Source organism: Macrobrachium nipponense, chromosome 31 (assembly GCF_015104395.2).
Source record: "Macrobrachium nipponense isolate FS-2020 chromosome 31, ASM1510439v2, whole genome shotgun sequence".
Taxonomy (NCBI): Eukaryota; Metazoa; Arthropoda; class Malacostraca; order Decapoda; family Palaemonidae; genus Macrobrachium; species Macrobrachium nipponense.
The window spans coordinates 55,293,640-55,315,074 of NC_061093.1; the positions used below are offsets into that span (position 1 = coordinate 55,293,640).

At 38.3% G+C, this 21,435-nt stretch overlaps 1 protein-coding gene across 37 annotated transcripts in view; it reads right to left on the reverse strand.

The window, feature by feature from the left end:
* LOC135206982 (C-Jun-amino-terminal kinase-interacting protein 4-like) overlaps positions 1-21,435 on the reverse strand; it is a 168,526-nt gene that overhangs the window by 41,151 nt on the left and 105,940 nt on the right. For 19 of the 37 annotated variants that reach the window (XM_064238562.1, XM_064238546.1, XM_064238579.1 and 16 more), the window contains 8 exons: positions 21,126-21,285; positions 20,664-20,880; positions 19,402-19,573; positions 13,827-13,841; positions 4,055-4,180; positions 3,033-3,296; positions 721-873; positions 184-380 (listed from right to left, as the gene is read on the reverse strand). In XM_064238562.1, coding sequence (XP_064094632.1) covers positions 232-380; positions 721-873; positions 3,033-3,296; positions 4,055-4,180; positions 13,827-13,841; positions 19,402-19,573; positions 20,664-20,880; positions 21,126-21,285 — 1,256 coding nt within the window. In that variant the 3' untranslated portion in view covers positions 184-231. The remainder of the gene's footprint in view (positions 1-183; positions 381-720; positions 874-3,032; positions 3,297-4,054; positions 4,181-13,826; positions 13,842-19,401; positions 19,574-20,663; positions 20,881-21,125; positions 21,286-21,435) is intronic. The other 18 variants (XM_064238582.1, XM_064238581.1, XM_064238551.1 and 15 more) reach the window with 13 other exon arrangements.

Consider the following 21,435-nt stretch of genomic DNA (forward strand, 5'->3'; position numbering starts at 1 on the left):
ATTTCAGAAGAGGAATAAAAAGAAATGTACTGTTCCACCAGAGTTTTCTAGTTCTATACTTCGTCACGTAAAAAGAAATTCATCATACTTTTCATGTTCAGGACTGGGTCAAATCCTTGGTTATAACTACAAAGAGCATTAAAGACCATAGTGCTGTGACTCTGAAGTGAAAGAGGCTCATACCCTTGACTGGCTGAGGCTGAAGCTGTCCAGATGGTGATGTTGGCGCTGCTACGAGTGGCCATTGGTGGTTGCTGAGGAGGGGTTGGCTGGAAGGGAACTATAGGGTTGGGCATTGAGTTGGGATAGGTTGTCTTCCACAGGAATGTGCCACACCAGGAGGTGACTAGCGGTATCGCGGTCCTCTTCACGCTCGTCGGCTGTGAGGCACAAACGTCAACACAAGCACGCAAAAAAGTCCCAAGCAGGTAGCACAATACACACAATATGTTCTTAAGAGAGCAATATGCAGGATGCAAAAGAGGCTTTCCATTTAAAAATTATTTACTCGACTGCATAATATGAAAGAGCTTAGTTAATCTGGAGATTCAAAAAGCTGTTAAAAAGTGTACCTAAACTAAAATACAAACTTATTTACTTTATGTACAAAATACATACCCAAGCATGAAGAATTTATTAACAAAACAACCAGAAAGGACTGGAAAATGTTTAACTCATTGTGAATTAGTTTCAAGACAAAAAATACATGTATAAACTGACCAATTCTGAAGTCGATGTATCCCTCACCACCAGAAATTACCAACATGCTCTTTGGCTTCTTCTCAGTTTCCTCAGTTTCTAGGTCCTTATCCGTTATGGCTGGCAATGAGGCTGTTGTTGGTGCAGCTGTAAGGGTATTATACCCACCTAAGCCTGTGAGGTGTTTGATTGACATTAACAATTAAAATGAATTAAAAATAAGCACATGCGGCCTGGATTTTCACTTGTGAGGGTTTGGAGGGGTGATGGAGCAAAACTGATCACAACAGCTGACTTTTGACATAAAAAAAACCACATCCACAATTAGTATGAAAAGAGTGACTACGGCAGTGCGGGAGGTTTTTGGGGGTGGGGGCAGCAAGTGAAAGAAGGCAACTGCACATGTAAAACTTCAAAAAATATAAGCAGACAGTACAGAACAAAGGAACTGCAATCTGAGGTCTGAAATGCCCCCCCCCCCCCCTGACTATTTGCAACAGACATTTCAGTACTCATTTAAAAACTTTGAATATTAATAAGGGTAAATCTTACAGGAAAATCCTGTTCCTTATATATAATTTGAACAATGTTACCAATACTAATGCCAAGGTAAAAACACTGATTCTTAGGTTAATGCAACTGTAACAGAATTTCCTTTCATTTCCTATGAAAAATATATGGCACATGTTGACAAGAAAACTAAATTAAAGAATTACATTAAATGTATTAGTATTCTAAAAAGCAAAGTATTACAAAAAAGAATCCTAAAGGCTTTAAAAAACTACATATATACTACTTTCTTGAATATCTAATAGGGACATAATTTTTGGGAGTACAAAATAAGCTCTAGTGATGATACAAAAAATGAATGAGATTTAAGAAAAATAATTTATGCATTAACTTAAGAAGATAAAAAATTTCAAGTGAAACATGTCTCCATAAAGCTACCAAACAAGTATTTACCAAGCTGATTAGATTATTCCATTTATTAATTTTGTGGTGTCCTCTGGCCTTTTCAAGTAAATTAGAAGTCACCTTTCAGAATTTAATTTCTACATCCCAGTCAACCATGATGGTAACCCTACATAAGCTTAAGCAACCCAAACTTGAAATGGAAACTAGTTTTACCTACATAACACGAAAAACCTATTCACAACGGCACAAAAGCTAAATGTGAGTCCATTAAAAAGCACATGAACCTGCTTATTTTACTTAATGTACAATTACTACTACTATTAAGGGAAATAAATAGCCCAGATACTCTCAGCAAATTCATTTAATTTTGACTTTATAAAGGAGACAAGTAAATAATAACTGGTACAGAAATTTTACATGGACATGGCTTACTCATATGTTGAAAGGGAAGGATAGACGATACGTAAAGAAATAATGGATATGGATGCAAACATACTGAAGACTGGGAAAATCTGGGAGAAAGGGAACAGATAAAGGCCTGGACCACATGGGACACAGGATCGTAATGAATAAAAATGGAGTGTGGTTACAACTCATTACAAAGAAGTTTAACACTTTAAAAGGAAGGAAAACCTGACAAAAATGAGAAAACTGAATGAAATATAAATTAAGATGATGACTGTATTTACAGTCCATGTTGGATTAGAACAAAATGACTCGAGGGGGTTTGTTGTTTCAGAGGCATCTGTTACTCTTATTACCAGACTCTTTGGAAATCTTCCCACACATCAGCATTCTGCAGTGTGTTGGGAGTGGTTGGGTATTTCAATTTTATATATCCAGCCTACCCTGTTGCCACTGTTATGTACTAGTCCTTTTCATTATAAAATAAGCTTAGCAAACAAATAATGCTAGTGAAGAGCTTTCTGGGCAAAAAACTTTTTAGTAGTAGTTAAAGTTTAACATTAAGCAGAAAAGACAGAATTGCATGTAATAAGACACTTGGAATGATTAAGTAATCTTAACATGCAATGGAAGGATAAACATCTAATAAAAGTGTTATCTATGACAAATATCAAGAAAAATTATAAGTATTTAGGGAAACGAGGGTAATTGAGGCAGCTTTTAGAAACTAAAACAAGAAAGGTTCTTAATGTATATATAATATGGTCACGATTTCTCATAAGTTAATTCTTTTCACACAAGTTTTGTGCATAAAATTCAATACTTGGTACTATTCCAATTTGTAATAAGAGCAAGTCTTGAAAAATAGGATCACAAATTGTAAAACAATTTAATTTCTTCACGAAATGGTTCCCTAAAGCTTTGTTTACTTGTTTCTAAGCATAGTTTTATAGTATTTGGTAATTCAAAATGCAAAATCAAGATTACTGAAATATTTAGGGTCAAAAACTCACCTGGCACTGCAACAAAGAATTTGACAGCATCTCTGTGACCATGGAAAGAGAGTTGTGCCTGAGCCATCGAGCAATAAGGAACAAAAGACCCTGGTGTGACTTGGTCTTTGGTGTCGGCATATACTCTAACAACAGCACCCGGCATTCTGGCAGGCCCTCCACTCCCTGAATTCAAGGGCCCAACATTTCCACTTGATCTTGAACTTCCCGCAACAGTCCCAGATTCACTGTTTGCGCTGCTTGCTGCTGGACGAGGATTAGCATCTGTAATATTATGTGCTAAATGTACTTATCAAGCTAAACATGCACACTGCAATAAAGGAACTGGGTATACCATGACAAAAATGATAAAAAAATAAAATTTTACAACATGCATTCTTCAAGTTGTAAAAAAAATTCATTAGTACAATAAACTGCCAAAGTTCTCTATACTGTGAGATCTACTGATGCACAAATATGTGCTGTACTCACCTCATGATAAAAAATACATTATGGAATCCAATTACTATTTTGTGAGTAACAATAAAATGGTAGCAATCGTTTTTTTTATTACAAAAGAAAACTTCCAACATACTTGAGACAACTAGTGAGTATTCAAAGATTGTATATCCACAAAAATATCTATATGAGAACATTTTTAATTTTTTCATTTTATTTTACAGAGCTGTTTAGCTGTTTGGATCTGCAAGAAATTTTCCAGGTTGGACAAATACATACATAACTTTTTATCAATTTTAGCTGAAGCATACAGGAGTTAAATTCTAAAGGCTAAAAACTGACAAAAATCCTGGATTGACAAGCATCTCAATGAACAACCATTCCTTGGGTCTAGGGTAGAAAAAAAAATTGCTAGAAAAATCATTGGCCTTTAAGAGATATTTTGTGTTCTGATACGACAAAAAAAAAAAAAAAACAAAAAAAAAAAACTAACTAACTAACAAATATGAATAAATACTATTCTCTCCAACTTACTGGAAGAGATAATTCAAATAGAAGGTAAAACTATGATGATGAAAACTTACTTTCAGAGAGAGGCACAGAAATAATAACGCCGTTGCCAGTTCCAATCCATAATCGATTTGAAGAGATGAGCAACGCAGTTATCCTTACAAATGAGAAACCAAGCTTTCCAGTACCTGGAACAGGCACTGTTATTAAATATTCACTTTAACTGCCTGAAATAAGTACTGCACTGTCATTATATACTAAATGTGATCAATCACCGTTGAAGGTAAAAAATCATTGTATATATTATCACCCGCAGATATTATCTGATATCAAGTGGCAGTAGAAAATCACCAAGCAGATATCTGGTATCAAGTGCAAAAGTTAATCTATATTCACCCTAAAGTAACAAGAAATGTTCCCAAAGGACTTCAGAAAAATGTAAAAAATTAATTAAGGCAAACGTACAATAAAAATACTAAGTAGTATCGCTTAACTTTTTTTTTTTATAACATTGGCAAGACCCATAAAAATTTCTGACCACTGATAATGCTAAATTTAGATATTAGCAGAAATAACTGACAAAATGTAGTGTCATGTGTAACAACATAAAAAGAAAATCCTATCAAACAAGTAATTTAGTTATATATTGTCATGTAATATACAATGAAAATAAAAAAATGTGGTACAATTTCTAATTGTATGGGATCACAGTGGGTCAGTTTACTTCTCTTGGGGGTGTGCAGGTGGGTAAGGGAGGGGTCAGTGGGTATTTGACTCCTTGAAAGCTTTTATGACTGTTATTGGCTTAAAAGCACCAAGTCACTTCACATGTCACTTTCTTTATACCTTTTAATTGGCTGAAACAGATACGAAAAAAGTACAACATATAATAGAAGGTGCATAAGTGGGCATGCACTTAAGTATATTGTAAACTTTCGAGCTATAAATAAAAACATATTTGTCACTATACAGAACATTTGATACAGATAACCCCCTGACTATTCATGGCTTCCTCTTTTTGTGGATTTTTCTGTGGAATGTATCTCTAAATTATTTGCAGAAAATTTGCCTAAAACATTTTTTTTTTAATGCATACTTAAATATTTTCTAACCAAGAGAGAAAGAGAGAGAGACTGACTTATGTAAACCTGGGGAAAGAACAGGTTACCTCTAGTGGTTACAGCTCCCTCACCTAATTTTCTCAACTTGTTATACCGCCTACAGCTACACTGCTCAGAAATGACATTGAAATATTAGTGATATTGAAATATTAAAATGATATTAAAGTGATATTGAAGTATTAAAATATTACTGTAAAGTGTTTTAGGATGATAGTTTGAGATATATTTGGTGTTTGAACTATTAAAATAGGCAGTTACAAGTATTTAAGAAGGGGTGTCAAGTTTTCTCATATGCCAGTTGTTCGCCCGTGGTTGTGGTCCCTACCGTCGTGAATACCGGTGGTCGACAGTATTTTTTTAATTTCTAAAGGCCGATAGAGATGTGTACCATGATAACATCATGAAATTTCCTTCTCTTAGTGGCTACAGTTGAAGAGTATCAATGCACTTTGTTTAGTTGCTTGTCAGTCCTTGCCATTTGTTTTCAGAATGGTTCCTGTCTGCTTACAAGTTGCAACGTTTTCCCTTCAACACTTGATTTTTGTTACGGTGCTTGTAGTATTGCAGATACTGTTATTGCTGTGTGTTGTGCTGCATGCATTGTGTATGGCCCCACCTTCTCCTAAGAGGGCCAGGAAGGTGTTGACACTTCAGAAGGAGCTGGAAATTGTCAAGTGTGTTCATGGTTCAACACAGGTTTTTTTTTATCAATCTCCAATTTTCCTCTAATAACCTAAGCATATCTCCCCTGGTATAAAAAAATTTGTCAGATACTGTTACATGTATGGAATTTTCAGTCAGCATCAAGCACAAATCCAGTGGGATTTTATTACAATTATATGACACAGTTTAACAGATCATGAAGTCTTATTTTCTAGACCTTTTGTGGCTTGCCAAAAAAGTTAAATCTTACACAAGAGGTGAAAACTGAAGCAATGTACAGTTAGAAATTGAACAGCTAGGTGGGAAGATATCTAACAGAAAAAGTAAAAGAAAAAGTAATGAAAGTGGAGGCTACAGGAAACTGCAGTGAATCTTTGGCAGTTTTCTATGCATATAAAAAGCACACTGAGAACCAGTTCAGGTGTTGTTCAAACACAGTCAACAAGGAGGATGTTTCAGGTTTGCACAGTTGCTGATCTTTACTAATACCTTGAAGGAAAGAGAGAGGAACTTCCATCTACACTACCTAGTAGAGATTGTCATCTCTATGAGAGCACTTTATTCCAGAAAGGAAATGGGTAAATTCTTGATCAAATATGCTTGTAAAATAACGTAAGACGCAATGACGTAAAGTAGGAACAACTTAGTTTTACAGGCCATCTCAGAAAGGAAAAATGAATTTTCATTATTAAAATACAAGTTTGATTGTTACGTTACCGAACAATTATAGAGCCGTGATTTCCACGAGCGGCAGGATACTAAATTCAAATTTAGCGCGTCGGCGTCGCCAACACTGGTGGTGATGACGTCATCTCCCTCCACTCGCGGGAGAACCAGGTACAACTGCCCAGGTGAATCCAATTCTTTCTGCCCGTCCGTCCACCTAAGGGGAGGAGGGTGGGTATAATCATAATTGTTCGGTAAGTATACATAAAACTTCATTTTAATAATGAAAATTTCATTTTATTGTAGTGTCTTACCGAACAATTATGAGCTGATTACACATTTATGGGAAGTGGTTGGGGATTCAGTGGACCACTAGTATTTTTTTAAATGGTTACATTTATTGCAATACCAGTAAACACTCACAAAGGTGTCTGTTGTACCTTACCTTGTAAGAGAGCTACAGCAGACTGTTACTGCCTCTGGTCGGTGCTCTTCTTACTATTGTAGAGGAATTGGAATTTGCCCAAGTTAGCCTCTACAGGAAGTGGAATCCTTCCGTAGTTCAAGCGAGTCAAGGCTGACTGACGGAGGATAGTAACAACAAAGATTGCCCTTGCCCTGGGCTAAGACCAGAAATTCAATCATACAAAACATTTGTCACCAACAACCCAGATTTAAAAACATATATACCCAACGATGTAAAATCTGACCTAACAGACTGGTGAGTATCCCAGGTACTCAGTACCCCCAGCTTCCCTTGAACTCGACAACCTATTCAAGGTGAAAAGTTAGCATAGAGGTGACGACCCCTGTGCCGTTTCTCCCAACACCATGCCAGAAACCGCCACCGACCTAACGTTTTACAATTCTCGAAAACCGTTTCTATCTCTTTGAGATAATGACTCGCAAAAACCGAATTCGATCTCAGAACGTGCTCTGAAGAATCGAAGCTAAAGATAAATTCTTTTCCTGAATGCTAAAGAAGTTGCCACTGCTCTAACCTCGTGAGCTTTAACTCTCAGAACGGAAAGATTGTCGTTCTCGACTGCGAGTGAGCTTCCCTGATAAGCTCTCTAATAAAGAACGATATAGCATTCTTAGAAAGAGGACGAGAGGGATTTTGAACCGAGGTCCAGAGCTTAGAAGATTGTCCTCTGATACCCTTAGTGGCAAACAGATACTGCTTAAATAGCCCTGACTGGACATAAGAGCCTTTCTTCCTCCTCATGTCCAACCAAATCAGATAAGTTCCTTACCACAAAACTCCTCGGCCAAGGATTAGAAGGATTCTCATTTTTGGCTAGAAAGGAGATACCGAAAATACAGCATTGCCTTGAGAGAAACCGACTCTTTTGTCTATAGCGTGCAATTCGCTGACACGCTTAGCAGAAGCTAGTGCAATAAGAAAGAGTGCCTTCTTAGTCAATTTCCTGAGTGAAGCCGACTTCAAAGGCTCAAACGGTGGGCCCCATAGGAACTTAAGCACCACATCTAAGTTCCAAGCCACTGTATCTTGCGGGAGCTTAGTGGTTTCGAAAGACCTAATGAGGTCCGACAGATCTGAATTGGAGGAAATATCCAAACCTCGATGTCGAAAAACCGAAGAGAGCATGGCTCTATATCCTCTGATCGTCGAAGGAGCCAGTTTCTTAGAGTTCCTAAGAAATAGAAGAAAACTCTGCTATTTCTGTTAAAGAGGTCGCAGAAGTAGAGACTTTAGCACTTCTACACCACTCTCTGAAGATTCTCCACTTCCCTTGATAGAGTTGTTAGAAGACTCTCTCCTACAACGAGCGATAGCTTCTGCAGCTCTTCTTGAAAATCCTTTCGCTCTGACAAGATTCCGGACAGTCTGAACCCTGTCAGAGCTAGAGCGGACAAGTTTTGGTGGAACCTCTTGAAGTGAGGTTGTTTGAGAAGCCACTTCTCTGGAGGAAGAAGTCTGGGGAAGTCTACTAACAACTGGAGAAGGTCCGGGAACCACTCTTTCCTGGGCCAAAAGGGAGCGATTAACGTTAGCGTTACATTGCTGTGCGACATGAACTTGTTCAGCACCTCCCTCCCTTATTTAGACCGAAACCTGGAGGGAATGCATAAGCTTCCAGACCCGACCAATTCCAACAGCATTGCGTCCACCGACCAAGCTAGAGGATCTGGGACTGGAGAACAAAAGAGAGGAAGACGGTTGTTCCTCGATGTCGCGAACAGGTCTATTGACGGTCCGTCCCCAAAGGCGCCAAAGTTTTCTGACAATCTTGTTGTCCAAAGTCCACTCCAGAGGTAACACTTGCTGTTGACGACTTAACTCGTCCGCCAGGACGTTCATCTTTCCCGGAACAAATCTCGGGACTAGCTGAACCTTCGCTTCGTTTGACCACAGGAGGAGATCCTTGGCTACTTCGTACAGAGAGAAAGACTGAGTCCCCCCCTGTTTCCGCACGACGAGAGAGCCGTGGGAGTTGTCGGAATGCACTGCCACTACTCGGCCTTCTACTAAGCTCCGAAACTGTCTGAGCCCTAAGAAAATTGCTAAACAGTTCCTTTACATTTATGTGGAACTTCTTCTCCTTCTCCGACCAAGCTCCTGAAGTCCGTTGATTTCCCAGTAGGGCTCCCCAACCTGTGTCCGATGCGTCGGAAAAGAACTGTAGGTTCGGTGAGGATGGGTCGTAAATCTAACCCTTCTTTCCAACCTTGCTCGAGAGAGCCACCACCTTAGGTCCTCTTTTATTTGATCTGTGACAGGGAAAGGTAATCGAGTCTGGTTGTGTCTTCCTGCACCAAGAGGCTCTCAGGAAAAACTGCAGAGGTCTCAGTGCAGTCTTCCCAACGTCACAAATTTCTCCACTGACGTCCAATTTGCCCAGGAGCCCTCATCCACTGATTGGCAGAAACTTACCTTTTTGTCCAAGAACTCCTGACTGTCTCCCACAGCCTTGAACCCTCTCGGGGACAGAAAAGCCCGAAAAAAACTTGAGCATTCAGAATCATCCCCAAATAAAGGATGCTCTGAGATGGAACCAACTGGGACTTCTGTTTGTTGACCAGAATTCCTAACTTTCTGGCAAGATCCGAGTTGTTCCAAGGTCCTTCATGCACCGACTCTCTGATTCCGACCGGAGAAGCCAATCGTCCAGATAGAGGGAGATTCTTACTCCTAATATGTGTAGCCAGCTTCCTATCGGGGATAGAACCCTGGTGAAAACTTGAGGAGCGGTCGCTAGTCCGAAGCAAAGCGCCCGAAATTGAAAACCACCTTGCCTTCGAACATGAACCTCAGGTACTTCCGAGATTCACGATGTATCGGAATGTGAAAATAAGCGTCTTGCATGTCCAGAGAGACCATCCAATCCCCCTGTCTGATGGACTCCAGAACTGACCGAGTGGTCTCCATATGAAATTTTGTTTTCTGGACATGCAAGTTCAGGGCGCTCACATCCAAAACCGGCCTCCAGCCCCCTGATGACTTGGGAACTACAAAAAGGCGATTGTAAAAGCCTGAGGAAAAATCCCCATTCTATCTGTTCTATCGCTTCTTTGAGAACAAAGCGCTTCCACTTCTGCGGCTAGCGCCAGAAATTTGTTGTCTGAGCCCGAGAGTATGCCTGGAATGGAATTGGCACAGGTGAGAGCGAGGGAGGTGAAACGAGAGGAATACGATAGCCGAACTCCAGTACTTTTTTGCACTACCCAGGCTTCTGCTCCTCTGTTTTTCCCATTCCTCCCAAAACAGAGCCAGCCTGGCTCCACTGGTGCATGAAGAACCGAGCTTTCATTTGGAAGGTTTGTTAACCTTGGCCGAGGCCTTAGACTGAGGTCGCAAATTCGATTTCGGCCGAAAGAAGCGCTTGGGTTTTCTCCCTCGAAAAGGCGCTTGGGCCAGAGGAGAAACCGAAGGAAACAGTCTCCACAGGAGCTTTAGGTCTCTTAGTAGACTGTGCCAGTAAATCCGAAGTAGATTTCTTATCTAGCGCAGACGAAATTGACAACACTACATCGTCTGGAAAGAGGTTATCTTCAACAAAAGGAGGCAAAACAAGAGAGCAGACCTTCTGTTGGGACGTAACCCTTTTAGAAGCAAAGGAGCACCAAAGTTGCCTTTTCTTAAGGGTACCAAAGGCGATGAGCGAAGCTAACTCATCACATCCATCCCTAATGGATTTGTCCGCACAGGACAGAACACCAATCCAATCCTCCGCTAACTCCTGGGAAAGAGAAGGACAGTCTTCGATCTTGGCCGCTAAAGCGCCAATAGTCCAATCAAGGAAGCTAAAGACTTCCAAAAGTTTAAATTGATTCTTTACAACGTGGTCCAACTCAGGCGCTGTAAAGAAAACTTTCGCTGCGGCGAAAGCAGATCTTCTAGAGGAGTCGATTTAAACTGGAGAAGTCTCCCTGGGAGGAGGCAGAAAACTCCCAGAGAAGGAGCTTCCCCAGTTACATAAAACCTATACCTCTTACGAAGCAACTTAGAGGGAGGGTAAGCAAAAAGAGCCTTCCCTAAGTCTCTTTTCATAGACATCCATTTCTCCGTCTCTTTCAACGAATGTCTAACCGCTTTAGATAGAACAAGTTTTTGGAGGAGAGGGTCTGAAGTTTTCCTCCTCATCAAAAAAGTCGAAGTTGGGGAGCGCGGAGCCGCTTTCTCAAAATAATCTGGATAAGATACCAGAAGAAATCTAAGGAGACGTGAATAACACGAGAGGTGTGTGAATCCTCCTCCTCTACTTCTTCTTCATTCTCCGATACCGCCCCGAAGAAGTAGACGGAACTACAACCGGATCTGAAGGTTTCGAACCACCCTTGGACTCATTCATCCAGTTGGTTAACATCTCTAACTGCTTGCGCAAAGGCGCCAGAGACGAATCAAAAACAGTTAACGAAGGCTTGGAAGAGCCTAAATGTTCAGCGGAGGCGGAAAACTACTTGCGCCTCGCTCGGAGCCGCCGAAATTCGAGGCGAAACAGGCGCATCAGGCGTAACAGACGAAAAAGCGCCTAAAGAAACACCCTTAGAACTGCTAGCTACAGCGCTAAAACCACAATCTCTACTAGTAGATGGAGCCGAAAAAGGCACAGATTGAGGCGACGAACGAGCCGCTAACGGCCGCGGCGCAACCCTACTCTCAGGCTCCTTATACCGCTTGACTGGAGGAGGCGAAGAATCGGCGCCTGAACGCCTCTTTAAGGGACGCGAAACGGGCGAATCTCGCCAAGAGCGCCGCGCGACCGGAGACGAATCGCTTGAATCATTCGAAAGGCGTCTGACCGCAACACCTTTCCAACGCTTAACCGAGCCCTGTTGAGGCGCAACAGGCTCAACAAGAGAGGCGCCTGTCTGTGGGCAAATCCCGATCGACTCCCTTGGACTTCCGGTATGTCTTCTCCCCGGTGCGGGGGAGCTGGACAGTGACCTTTGTCTAGGAGACGTGTCAGGACAGACAGACGCACCCTCAACTACACTCTTACTGAGGCCGCTTTCTCCAAAAACGTCTTAACTGAATTACCAAGTTGCAAAACCGTATTCGCTAGTACCGAAAATTTTCTGATCTAACCTCGATTCCAGACTGGCAATGGTGTCGGAAGAAACTACACGGGAAGCCGGAGAAGTGGGATTAGTAGGAGGAATAGGAGGTGTAGTTAAAGGAGACATAACAATTTGAGGAGAAACAGAAGGAACAGATGCATCGCAAGACGAAGCAGAGCTAAGTCTACTTTCCCTAAGCGCTGCTTTTCTAATTCTGTCTTTAGCTAATTTCTCCGAGTATGAACTAAAAAAACTTCCATGAGAATCAGTCCAATCACTACACTCGTTACATGTTCGATCTGCTGAACAAACCTGTCCCCTACACTTAACACATTTAGTGTGAGAATCATATTCTAACTTGGATAATCTAGTTTTACATCCTGAGATGCAAAACCTAACTCCCGACGGACTAGAATCCGACATGGCAACGCCTAAATAAAAAGCAAAATAACAACAACGCCAAAAAAGAGTACTTCACCAATTCCGAAGATCAATTCCACCAGAAAAAAAAGCGAAGCAAAGTCATCCAACCGCACCGACCACCGATGTTCACCGGACGCCGGCAGGAAAAGAATTGGATTCACCTGGGCAGTTGTACCTGGTTCTCCCGCGAGTGGAGGGAGATGACGTCATCACCACCAGTGTTGGCGACGCCGACGCGCTAAATTTGAATTTAGTATCCTGCCGCTCGTGGAAATCACGGCTCTATAATTGTTCGGTAAGACACTACAATAAAAAGTGATTTCTTTAGCCTTCCATTTTTCCTTGATGGCAAATATAGAAAACCTGACTGATTTTATGAGTTTTGTTTAGTGTTAAGGTGGCTTTTCCAAGATACAGTGTTGCATTCAGTAGATGTCAAGCAGAATATCCTTCTGGTACAAAAGTCTTTACATTTTATGTCTAAGGTTCTTAGAACCATGCAAGAGTGCAAGTATGAGAAGAACCCACTCTATCCCTGATGACAACAAGAATCCCCTTAAGCACCAGTTTCCCTCAGATTGGCAAAATTTAATGCTCTCTAATAGGGGTATAATAATTATAGAAAAAATGAGACAAGCATTTATACTGGTGGAAACCTATGGAGCACTACTTTGTAGCAAACCAAGGTACATCAAAATGCTTCCATATACTTATAGGTCTCTCCAGAATTTCTTTATTTTGATTATAAGCTAAAATTTAAAAAACTTGGTCAATGATTACTCTCTAAAGTATGATCAAATAAAATTTGTCATCATTTATACATGGATTTGTTTTCTACCAAGAAGCTTATGGATTACCCCCCCAAAAATTGCAGTAAAGTTCTAGAAAGCAGCAAATATACAAAGAATGATGTATCAGGCTTGACTGGACAATATGAAATGAAATTTTCCACTTTTCATTTTCAAATATTTTTCAATGTGATATAATGCATGGCACATTGCATAAGGAAGCTATCATCAAGTTCTGGTCTCAACATATTAAACACTGGGAGACACAAACTTCTTTTAAGAACAAACATAATTTAAAATGCTTAGCAATCCATTTCAGACCAGCAAGCAAAGACTGGGGATTTTCCAACATATTTTTATCTAAGGTACTATCACCATTTTCAGTTTTATTGTAAGAATTTATGTCTTACTATATGTTGAGATTCCTGTCCTCTAGAAATAATTATACTGTATCTCAATTCTTCTGGCTTTGAAGCTGAATGAAACTGTGTCAAAAATCCAGTTTTCTTGGACTTGAATCTGTGCAAATTTTCATTTGAACCTATGGGGGGTAAACAAACAGAACGAAGACAGGTATTTAAAAAAAATTAGACTAAACTCAAATAAAAACAAATAAGTAAAACTGGGAGCTCAAAATAAAAAGAAAAAATTATCAATACCTCCAGGGAAGACACCTGTAACAGGCGCAAAAATTTTGGCAGTCACCAAACAGCATCAGTGGATAAGCAGAAGTAAGCAGGTACAACAGCAGGGGTAAATTCAGTGGCCAGCATCAGCAGCAACAGGAGTAGTGGTAGTACAGCAGTGGCAGCAGATGATGGTGTGCAGCAGGATTAGCAGGTCAGTCAATAAATCAGCAGTGTCAAAAAGTTGGAGTGGATAAAATATGTCATCATGATCAAAAGGATTGGATGCTCTATTTGTGCAAAGAGGCAATCTTGACCTACAAAACTTAACAAAAGGGTGTTTGAAATACTGTTGCAGAAAAAATAAATTAATCCAATGCCCAGGTGTCTCAGATACTACGTTGCAAAAATATAAATGATCTAGTACAAGAGAAAAACTAAGGTAGCAAAATACTAAGAGTAACTTAAGATACAGAAATATAATCATGTACAGTAAACAGAACAGTGAAATCCTCCAAGCCATTATGATATACGTACATTGTGGTATGATAAAAGTAAAAAAAAATATACTGTGGTTAACAAAAATGTGTTTAAATAAAAAAACCATACTTCCATGCAGCTCATTCATCCAAAATAAGAAACTGTATCTGAGTTGAATGCTCCTCAGTAAAACAAATCTGAGAAATATGAAAAACCAAGATTTGGGTAGTTATAACAGTAAGTGCTTGCCATTACCCCTTAAAACCCAGAATTCAATGAAAAACTTTGAGTTCAGATTGTTCTTCACAACTAAAATGGAAAAATTAAAAAAAAACAAAGTATAACTTGGAAGAACAGGTATTTCCACGTCACAAAAGTATAGCACAGTAACATGCATAATTGGAGTAAATGAAATAAAACCAAGATCCCTAAAATAAAAGCTCCCAAAGATCTGTGGTTAAACAACTGTGGCAGAAACAATGATCCAATCAGTAAACAGGAGCCTACAAAATTGTAGTTTTCCCTGCTTTCATATATGTACAGGCGGCCCTCGGTTAGCAGCAGGGGTTCCGTTCCTGGCCACAGACGCCAAGCGATTTTCGACGCTGAGCAATTTTAAAGCCTACGGCCACCGCACACCTTCTTTCGAAACTCTAGACCAGTTAAAGGTGCCGTAATCCCACAACTGCGCAATAAGCAAAATTATATTTATGCAGTATAGTACTATAGAATTTACTGTACAGTACATGTGGGTGTCTAGAGTATGTAAAGATATAATAAAGTTTATACAGTGTACAGGTAGCTGTAGTGTTCAGGTTACGATCATTAGTCTTATGATAGTCCGATTTTATGAGAGATCAAATTACAATGGCCTAACTTTATCCATCTTCTAGTTACATAAGTTCAATAAGAGCAAAAGAGAATGATGAAAGTAGGGTTTTAACGTTATACTCGTTGCGTGAACGTGTACAGCCATGAACAACCGAACGAGAAACGACTTTTTTTTTTCTAAGTACAACCGAACTGGATAACATCTGTTTGGCTTGTATTTCAATCATCGTACTACAGTACAACATTACCGTATTTGTTATAAATGGCGTTATGTATAGAATAGAACTGAGATATCTTAATGTAATAACTTTAATCGCTATAGATCAGAGATCAATATAGATTAAAGATCAATCGAGAAATATACTGTTAAATTTAAATCTAGTTATAACTGAAGCTGAGAAAACTGTTCAAGCTGCTAATGACTATTATCGTACATCGGCAACAAGGATAAAACTGCAGTAAACGTCTGCCATCAAACACAACTGTAGATAAAATTGAGATAAAATCATTTTAATCAAAACTACTGTGCTTGAAAGAACACATTTTACTGTTGGTTTCACGGCAATATAAGATAAATAACGTAAAGTTCGTATTACGATGATATAAAGGATTATTGCGAACGGAATCACGTAATTTTTTACGCAATAAACATGCCCCCAACGTAATCTGTTAACGAAAAAAAAAGTAGTTCACATTCACAACGAGACATATTCAATAAACATTTCCACCTAAAAACACGCTGTATAAGGAAAAATAACTTTGTCTCATATAAGTCAAGTATATAGATATTCGTTTATGCTAACTAGAAGCAAGAGCATTCGCTCAGAATTGCGTTATGGTGAAACAAACTCGTATTCATCAGCTGATTTCAAACCACAACATTGGCCGCTCCGCGGAATACTGGCTTAAATTTGCCGTAGTATTTCAAAATACAATAATATGAGAATACATACAATATTCTTGGATACAGTTAAATAATGTATAACTTTTTTAAAGGATTTATGGAAAAGATGCATAATTTAATAAAATAACAGAATGCATTTTTCGGAAACTGGCGACAAGAACGAACATGAAAAAACATCCCCTGACAAACGTGGAGTGTAGTTACAAAGGCGCCTTAATTTGTATCATATTTCTGTACAAAAATGGAAAATACCTTTACGTAATATATTTTCATACACATTTTAAACATAAAAGCATAAACTTTAAAAAAATCGACACATTGATTGTTAAATTTGGACTCTTTTTAACTCGATATTTTCGGAAGAGCGGCAGACGGCGGCATACAATAACGAACTTGAAAAAACATCGTAGTCGATAACTTGAAGGGCAGTTTCAAAAGCTCCCTTTTTATCATATTTCTGTACAGAAATAAAAATACCCTATTCGTAATACATTTTCATACACATTTAAACATAAAAGCATAAACATTTATAAAACCGACACATCGATCGCTAATTTGCACTTTTTTTAAATCGATATTTTCGGAAGAGCGGCAGGCGGCGGCTCACAAGAAAGAACATGAAAAAACATCGTATTTGATAACGTGAAGGGCAGTTTCAAAAGCTGCCTTTGTATCATATTTCTGTACAGAAATAAAAATACCTTTCACATAATACATTTTCATACACATTTTAAACAAAATCATGAACATTTATAAATCGACACATCCTTAGCTAAATTTGCACTTATGTAACTCGATATTTTTGGCATAGAACAGCGTCAGAGGCATATATTTTACCCTAATACCTACGTAATAACTCTCCATAAAATTTGTTAATATAATTTGCATAACCTTTATGGTCTGAACGGCATTTCTACAAATGTATGAACTCGTTAGACAACTGTGCTAGCGGCGCTGTTGACTGAAAATTGTGCTGTAAAGATACCTTTAAAATGCCTTATTTTTTTAATGAATATTTTTGACGACCGCCGTAAAACCAATTCGCCGTTGAGTGATTACGCCGTTAACCGCAGGCCGCCTGTACTATATACTTATATATACTAGTATATATACAGGACTTATATATACTAGTATATATACAGGCAGTCGCCCAGTTATCAGCAGCCTCTGTTATTGGTGATCTGGTTTTAGGGCACTTGTCTAGTGCCAAAAATCTGCAAAATGCACCCATTTCCAGCTATCGGCACTGATAATAGAGTACAAGCAGTCCCCGGGTTACGACAGGGGTTTCGTTCTTGAGACACGTTGCAAATCAAAAATCGTCATAAGCCGGAACATCGTCAAAAATCCTAAGAAAACCCTAGTTTTAATGCTATGGAAGCATTCAAAACTAAGTCAACTGTATTCTTATTGCATTTTTCATCAAAAAACCTTCAAATATTGATTACTTTGCATTTTTGGTGTCATATTTCTTCTGCCAGATCAGCATTGGAGGCGTCATAACCCTGGAAATAATTTCTGATGAATATAATTGAAAAGTGCCTTAACCTCGGGGGGGGACTGCCTGTATTGGCACCGATATACACCTAACAGAGGTGGCATTAAGCGGTTGTTGGTGGTGATAAGTGCTGGAAATCTCTGCAATTTTCGCTTATCAATAAGCCATCAAAATGGAACCCCCACCTCTAACCGGGGACTGCCTGTACATATACATTATATATATAAGCATGCACAGAAGTATCATGATACGTAAAGTGTTCTATTAACTTTGCCGGTGAAAGTAATTAAGACTTTAATAAAAAAACAAATTTGACTCTTAATAAAAATATATTTTCATTACAAACTCATTTCATCTACTTAACCACTAATCCAGCATCAATGGTATCTGCAGAGGGCTGGAATAGTGAGTTTGCAAGGTCACAAGTTGGTTAGGTTATAATACAACTTCATTGCTACTTTAGTGGCAGTATGAAGTTAAAGTTTATATACCCTGCATATTGTATGAATACTTTTATAAGTAATGCTACACATATGTTTTGTTTGTTTGTATGGTGTTTTTACGTTGCAGGGAACCAGTGGTTATTCACCAACAAGACCAACGCTTTATGTGGCTTCTGAACCATGTCAAGAGAAAACTTCTATCACCAGAAATGCACATCTGAAACAGCCATTCGTTCTCTTTTGTCAGCTGATGATTCTTCAACCACACACACACACAACAACAACAAAATCCCCTCAAGTATTACTGAAAACATCTACAGTAATCCATTATCTTCATACACATTATTTGCAAACTCGACAGCCCCCAAATATATACATAGGATAAAAATATAAATATATAAAATAAAACACGAATAAAAAGCCTTTTGTATGATTGGAAAGGCCGCAGAGAGGAAAAATGTGATGGTAATACTGTTAACAGTCATACAACAAGGGGTATTGTTGGGGTGGGAGGCAAGGGTAAGTGCTCTGAGAGAGATATAGATATGGGAGCATTTGAAACTGTTATTGGCTTAAAAGCAACAATGTCATTTAAAAGGTCATTACACATCATTTGTTTCCAGGTTCTGACTCACCGAGTACTGAGGAGTGTAGGCAGGGGTAAGTGCTTAGGGGGTGGGAAGGCTGGGCAGGCCATCTGCTCGGGAGCTTTAGTGACTTGTCGACTCAAGAGCAACAACACCACGTGCAAAGTCACTAGTACACATTTTGTTTATCATGTTGGTGGTTGAGAAAGATGTGTCATGACTACATCACACAAAATTTGTGTTCTCATTGGCAACTGATGTGTGTCCACCCCTTCTCATTCTTTTCTATTTCTCCTACCTCCAATAGTTAACTTCAATTTTTAACTCTGATGGTGACAATGGATTTAAGTGTGCCTGAGTTTGCTAACAAAATTATTCTAATATTAAATAAACTTTTCTGAAGTTGTAATATAACAAACTAAAAAAATGAACAGATTACAAAGTAAGATACCAGGTTAAACTGTCAGATGTGTTGCCCTTGCAACACTTGCCTTACAAGTGACCAGATAAGGAGAAGATTCCCATGCACATCACATGTATTCATCGTGAATTAAATAACAAACAGAACTTTAAATCCAAACAAAAAAGGTCATTCAGATAGGAAATAAGAGGATATGCTGGTAGATTACAAAACTGCTCTAACAGTAATTTAAGAAGTACTTCTGAAATGCAACAATAATAGCACCTTAAAATGAAAATTTCGAACAAATTTTACAACAATTACATCACAAGCATTCTAAAACAATGAAATAAGTTAACATAAAATAATTTGTTTTAGAGTTAAACACGAAAATATATCTACAAAGATGCTAATGTCACAATGATGAAACCAAAAACTAAAGTTACACAAATAAAAGCTACTTACCTAGCATTTTTGATACGTATGGTTCTATATCCACATCTTGCAAATGTTGATAAGTGTGCGCATGATATAAACGTAGCGTAGAATCTAAACGGATGCTAACCCAAACCCCATCGCCAATCCACGCCATTTGCCTTACTTGTGACTCTTTTCGTGGATGGGCATCAAATGATTTCTGCAAGATTCCATTTTAAATAAAAAAAATGTCTTCCAGCTGTTACTTTTACACAAAACTTTTGGTCATGTATTCCTTATATATCTTGGAGGATGACAGTATATCACTCACAACTTGTACATTCACAGCTAGACTATTACTAAATACAATAGTTATCTTAAAATTAAATACTTCTGTTCACAGTACTTCTTTTTCTCCTGTCTAAGTCTAACTATATATGTAATGTTTTAAAATCAAAATAAATATTTTGTATAAGTAACGTATTTTGTATAAGTAACGTCATAATTTTAAGTGAAGACATTTGTGGTCAAAGAAGTAACCAGACTGTTTTCCTCGTAAATAAAAATAGTTGGTGGCAGAATGAGCAGCAGTGGAAATGCTGAAGTGATAACAATCGTTAATAATCACAATAACCAGAAAAGAGGTTACAAATTATAAGTCATAACAGACAAATGTAAAATATATCAACTTCTAATTTTAAATTAGCAAAGAGAATATTATTCAAACATGTGGTAGGAAAGAAGTGTTAAGTTAAAGCTTAATCCAGGGCCTGGATCAATGTCCAAGTCTTCATCTTCAGTGTATTGGGACTTGAACATTGTTCTTTACTGCATACAGTTAAATGTTCTTATTTCCTCTTCCTTTCAATAACAATTTACGAATTTCTCTTTTCCACTATTTCCTCTTACTATTTTAGTTTACACTAGATAATTTACAAATTTTTTTCTTGATACATCTTTCACTAAAATATTTTGTAAGGTACATTTTACACTACTTAATGCCTGAGGTTTTCTTTCACTTGATATGTTATCCCCTGTTCTTCTTCCTAACAGACTTCCATACTAGTAGGTCCTGGAACTTTAGTCCAGGTTAGCTGGACACTATTGGATCACTGACTTAGCTCTTGATGATATTAACACAAAGATGACAAATGCCCAAAATACAAAAATACATTGTGACTTTTGATAAAACTGACAAAGATGAAGAGAGAATTTGAAGTGAAGTGGTAAGAGTAAAGGCAAATGCTTGACACATGACATTTACATTTACTACTAAAAAAACTTATCCAATTATCACAACAAAAACTTACTTCTACGTTCATTATTTTAGGATCTACCACGTGAATCTTGTTACGGTATCCACACCAAACTTTGTTGTGCACAACATGCATGCAGCGGATGGAATGATGTGGTTTCCCAAGATCTAGTAAGTGATAATTAGTTAAGTCCCATTGGCCATCACCTTGCCGATGGAAAATAGCAACAGTCCCATCTGCAAGAGCCGCTAAAACGCGACCTTTGAGGTGTCTGTAAAAAAAAAAAATAGTTGATAACGTTTACAACAGTACAATGAGGAAAAAATAGCCTTTCGAAAAGTGAAATCAATACATCTTGATCGGCAAATACAAGCTCTTATCTACAAAACCAAAAAGTCCTTCAGTTTCCTGAAACTTCAGATAATTTGCTATAGTATTCTATAATGAGTTTGGTCACCTTAAAAATAAAGTGACATAGACCATTAAAAAATTATAAAAAAATTACAAAGTACTTACACAATTGATAACACAGAATCCTTGAGCTTGATAGAGTGTAACGAGCGCTTCCACTGACGGACAGCTGAATGCACATAAATTGATCCACTCTGTGATCCGAGCCACATAGTTGCTAATACAGATGACATCTTTTCAACTTCTTCATGAACTACACTAGTGTCTGAAAAAAAAAAATCAAATTCTTTGTTATGTCAAGCTTACAAAGAAAAATGAAATTTTCATTATTAAAATGAAGTTTTATTGTATACTTACCGAACGATTATGATTATACCCACCCTCCTCCCCTTAGGTGGACGGACGGGCAGAAAGA